At 42.6% G+C, this 5,158-nt stretch overlaps 2 protein-coding genes across 2 annotated transcripts; both read right to left on the reverse strand.

Annotated features, from left to right (window-relative positions):
* Positions 1-967: 967 nt before the first annotated feature.
* Positions 968-3,565, reverse strand: LOC126898253 (uncharacterized). The gene is made up of 4 exons (XM_050672193.1): positions 2,946-3,565; positions 2,565-2,883; positions 2,181-2,489; positions 968-2,113 (listed from the first exon to the last, which is right to left on the reverse strand). Exons 1-4 carry the CDS (start codon positions 3,210-3,212, stop codon positions 993-995), a joined length of 2,016 nt encoding a protein of 671 aa, XP_050528150.1. The 5' UTR covers positions 3,213-3,565; the 3' UTR covers positions 968-992.
* A 10-nt stretch (positions 3,566-3,575) lies between these two features.
* LOC126898254 (uncharacterized) lies at positions 3,576-4,234 on the reverse strand. The gene is made up of 2 exons (XM_050672194.1): positions 3,875-4,234; positions 3,576-3,812 (listed from the first exon to the last, which is right to left on the reverse strand). Exons 1-2 carry the CDS (start codon positions 4,145-4,147, stop codon positions 3,576-3,578), a joined length of 510 nt encoding a protein of 169 aa, XP_050528151.1. The 5' UTR covers positions 4,148-4,234.
* Between the last annotated feature and the right edge of the window lie 924 nt (positions 4,235-5,158).

Genomic DNA, 5,158 nt, shown 5'->3' on the forward strand with positions numbered 1-5,158 from the left:
ATACTGATTTCTGTATTTTACACGAAAACCTTTAAAAAATCGTAGAAAATAGAGTTTTAAAGATACAGAGTTGGTACGTCTCTAAAATCTAATTACACGCCGTCCGAGGCCCAACCATCGTTACACGTAGGCGTTTACCCGGTGCCACGGGTAACAGCAAAGGACAATATTGTTGTGCCAACGAAATTTCTAGACATTGAAGCGTACTACACCGTCGAAACTACGTGCATAGTTAAATTTGGTTATCCCACTGCCCTGGCACNTACGTGCATAGTTAAATTTGGTTATCCCACTGCCCTGGCACGATTTAAAAATTGCAACGTTAACGTTGAAAATGAAATGTTTACAATGGGTGTTGACGCTGGTGTAGCCGAAGCGGACGGTAATTACTCTACGTGTTACGGTAGACACGCTCTGAAACAAGTAGACGCGGAAAACTAATAGCGGCGGCCGTTTTCCAAACTGTTCGGGAAAATCTGGCCGCCAAAAAAAAACCAAAATCATCTAAAACTACTGCATCTCCCGTCACACTTACTACACCCGCCAGTGATATCACTATCGGACAGTCAACTGCAGCTACTACTACTACTACTACTACTAGTACTACTACTGTGAAGCCAGCGTCCACTACAAGCGCAACGGCTGCAGCCAGAAGCGACGATACCGATGATGCTCCATCAGAGTACATACCAGATACTCAAGACCGATATTATTTCGATGGTTACGGCGCTTTGTACTTTGCCGGTGTATTGTCGGATGTACAATGGAATACATACAGAGTGGCGAGTACCAGCAGAAAAGCCAGTCAAGACGAAATGAACAAAATAACAGCTATGTACTTCCCTGGTGTTGAAAATGGCGAACAACTAGCCGACAAGTATAATTATGTAAATAAGAAAGGACGGTATAATCCTCTGTATAACTTATTAAAAAATAAAAGACCATAATTATAAATATTTTTTTGCGTTTATTATTTACATATATATACACATTTATAATAATTTAAATTTCTGTAAAAGTAAGTAAAACATTTTCGGGTTAAGTTTTCCTTTGTATTGTCGCAGAAAAGGTGCAGCCTTCCATTCGTACTGACAAATTCTACTCTCAAAGGCCGGATCAGAAAACAAAGGAATAAAGTGATTAGTGAGAATAATTACTGGAGGACCCTGTATGTCCTGATCCCCCAAATATTTTACTCGAATTTTAGCACTATCACCGCCCAACAACATTTTCAGCGTTTCGGTCTCGTTGGACTCGTAGTTGGGTTCGTTCCATAGAACTAGCCGCCTGTTGTCCATGTCTTGATAACCGAACGGCGAGTGTTTGTTGAGCGTTGAAATAATGCCGTAATTTAAAAAATAGGAACATACAGCGTCGAAGAAAAAATTTTTACCGGCATTTGGGGGCGATAATACAGAAAGCGTATTACGTTTTGGAACGTTCTTCTCCACCACATCGAATAAATCGTACATAAATTTATGTATTCGTTCGAGATCGCCGTCGAACTGAAAGTGTAGTAGTTGGACGGCGATTTCCAACGACTCGGCCGGTGTATAATAAAATGACGACTTACAGTTTGTAAATGCGTACAAGTTAAAATACGGCCGAACACCCGGTGAAGAATAATAATCCCAAAACTGTTGTACGCTCCACTGATTCAATATGACGGACCAATTTTTAATAATTACGGCTAGATCTTTATCGGAACCAGGAATATATTTAGTATGAATATTATTAATGAATTCTAATGTTTTATTAACCGCATTAATGGGGCATGTAGGGTACAGTCTAATTAAAATCTCTATTTCCCTTTGTTTTCGTTTACGACCTTTAAGAATAGTGCCGTCAGCAGAACCGCCAGTCTTGAGGAGCAGGTCGACTATCTCTTGTCGTACTTGACGAGCTTCTTGCGGCGCGTTGCCGGGTTGTCGGACAACTGCCGCGTCACTGAGGCAACCAACCGGTCTATCAGCCGACCCTGCTCCGAAAGGCTCTCCGCACAAGTTCCCGTCATTTTCAGATGAGCCCTCTTCCACCATTCCGACTTGTCTAGACCGCGGACGTCCCGTCTCCTGTAACATTTCAGCTCCCACAGGAGATCGTCGGGTTCGACCTAAAATAAATTAATTGTTTCGTTAGAACAAAATATATGAAAATAATGTAGAAAAATAAAAACTCACTTCCAACGATAAGGCGCTCGACACGTCGGCCACCGCTAGTGAAATATCGTAGGACATTCGTCCATCCCGCGGTGTCGATGTCAGCCGCTCGAACATTTCGCGCCAATTGTGGTTTTCGGAACGTCCTGTAGGACTCACTTCCACGCAACCATGAACATCTGCAGCTGGAGTTGGAGCTGGTGCAGACGTGGTTGACGTGGATGTGGTCATCATGCCTCGCAATGATGACAATGTCGACATTCGAGCCCCGCGTGATGCAGTAACGCAATCCTCTCTCCAGGTCCTCCACGATAGAATCAAGTCCACCAACTGAATGGGGGACAAAAATCCACGAATAGTATCTTTTCGTGCGAGGACCTGCCACGCATCGATTGTACAACTCACTGGCTTGTTCTGCCAGCCAGTTGTCAATGTCCTCGAGAATTGCGCCGCCGCGCCACGCAGGGCCTCCAGGAGCGAGATAGTGCCGGTTGAGGTGGAGAGAGCCGTCTGTACTTGTGTGTCTTTCCATAACTGTNAGAGCCGTCTGTACTATAGTGTCTTTCCAAAGCTGAGGTGGTGGAAACTTCTGCAATAACTTGGTTAGTCCCATTGGAGTTATTGTCCCATAATGATAATTGTTGGCCAGATACAACAGAAGGATATGGACTGGCAACAACTCGGCGTCGCCGGAGACGTGCAAACACGCCGACAAAGCCATTATCTATAAAGCAAAAATATTAATAGAATCGTACTACAAAAGTTTTACTAATATTTTTGCCTTACCAAGTCTGTTACGTCCATCGTTTCTTGTTTGCCCATCAACTCCTTCACGTCTTTCCATGCCGAATGCAAGAACAGGTTTTTATATGTACGAACCTCTTCGGACCAACAAGGATCGACAAAGAGTTCGCGTTTCGCCGATTCTACCTCTGAACGTGGATTCTCCTGTGTAAAAACGTCCAAGACTTCGTCGTTGGACGAATCGAAAATCTCTTGCGATTCTTGAGCTGCTGCGGCTGCTGAACTGCTGTCTTCGATAGAATTGTTCATTATTATTTATCGTAAAAAAAAATACAAGTAAAATTGTAAAGTCAAAAAAAGTGTTTACGTACTACAAAACACAAGAGAAATAGCAAGAGCGCAAGTGTGTGAATACACTGATTTACCAACGAGTCGTTATCGTATTTATATACGCGGTATTCGCACCAGGAACTCATAAACGCATTTGCATTAACGAGTGCATTCACCTGCATTTATTAATCATGCTGGATGCTTGCTCAAACCTTCATAGGTTTCGACGACGACGACACGACGACAGTGTAGTGTACATTCACTGCCACAGGTGGCGGTATGGGCGGAGTGACCGATCAGCCGTATCCGCGCGTCCGCCCAGAGCATCAGTTGGCTGATCGGTCACTCCGCCCATACCGCCTCCAGGAGCGAGATAGTGCTGTCTGAGTTGATTGAGGACACTTGAACTTCGGTCTCTTTCCACAATTGTGGTGGCGGTAGTTTCTGTAACAATTTCGTTAGCCCCATCGGCGTCATTGCCCCGTAGTGATAGTTGTTGGCGAGGTACAAGAGGAGTATATGGACCGGCAGCATTTCGGCGCTGCCGGAGACGTGCAAGCACGCCGACAAAGCCATTATCTATAAAGCAAAAATATTAATAGAAACATTATACTGCGATTGTATTAATATTTTTGTCTTACCAAATCTGTTACGTCCATGTTCTCCTGTTTCGGCAAGAGGTCCTTGACGTTCTTCCATAATGAATGCAAAAAGAGATTTTTGTACGTTCTAACTTCCTCTGACCAACACGGGTCCACAAAAAGTTCACGTTTGGCCGAATCAATTTCACAGGTAGATTCTCCGTTAGTTTTTTGTGTGAAAATGTCCAACACTTCTTCGTCTTCTTGTACAAAAATATCTTGAGATTCAGCAGTAGAAGCGGCAGCAACACAATCTTCAGTAGAATTATTCATAATGTATTACAATATAGTATATAGTAATGAGAATGAAAAAATAAAACGTACTAGTCAGTGGATTACAGAGCTAAGATGCTGTGAACACTAAACGAGCACACTGATACGATAACAATTCAACGGCGATTTCAAGCGATTCCGCTGGTGTATAATAAAATGACGATTTACAATTAGTAAAGGCGTACAAATTAAAATACGGCCGTACACCCGGTGAAGAATAATAATCCCAAAACTGTTGTACGCTCCATTGATTTAATATTATAGACAATTGTTGGCCAGATACAGTAGGAGTATATGGACTGGCAGCAATTCGGCGTTGCCGGATACGTGCAAGCACGCCGACAAAGCCATTATCTGTAAAGCAAAAATATTAATAGAAACAAAATACGGCTGTTGTACTAATATTTTTGTCTTACCACGTCCGTCACGTCCATGTCTTCTTGTTTCGGCAGGAGCTCCTTGATATTCTTCCATTGTGAATGTAGTAAAANTCGGCAGGAGCTCCTTGATATTCTTCCATTGTGAATGTAGTAAAAGATTTTTGTAAGTACGTACTTCCTCTGACCAACAAGGGTCAACGAATAGTTCTCGTTTGGCCGATTCCAATTCTGAGGAGACGTCACCGTTGGGCTGTTGCGTAAAAATGTCGAAAACCTCTTCGTTGTCCTGGACAAAAAGTTCTTGAGATTCAGGAGCGGTAGAACAATCTTCAGTTTTTGAAGTATTCATTATTTATAATAATAATAATAATATTATAAAATAATAATAAGCGAAAAAACGTACTGTGCAGCAGCAAGAGCAATAGTAGTAGATTACTGTGATCACTAAACGAACACACTGATTTTCTACACGTCTGTTATCGTATTTATATACGCGGTTTTGGCACCAGGAACTCATAAACGCATAACGAGTGCATTCACCTGCATGTATTAATCATGCTGAATGCTTGCTCAAACCTTCGGTTTCCCAAACCAAACCCAACCCAACCCAACCCAACCCAACCCAACAGCC

Source organism: Daktulosphaira vitifoliae, unplaced genomic scaffold (assembly GCF_025091365.1).
Source record: "Daktulosphaira vitifoliae isolate Bord-2020 unplaced genomic scaffold, ASM2509136v1 Scaffold_2, whole genome shotgun sequence".
NCBI lineage: Eukaryota > Metazoa > Arthropoda > Insecta > Hemiptera > Phylloxeridae > Daktulosphaira > Daktulosphaira vitifoliae.

Coding starts and splice junctions, on each gene's coding strand:
- LOC126898254 (XM_050672194.1), bottom strand. CDS start 4,147: ATGAATAATTCTACTGAAGATTGTGTTGCTGCCGCTTCTACTGCTGAA. Junction 3,813..3,874: donor ACATGGACGTAACAGATTTG/GTAAGACAAAAA, acceptor TTTGCTTTATAG/ATAATGGCTTTGTCGGCGTG.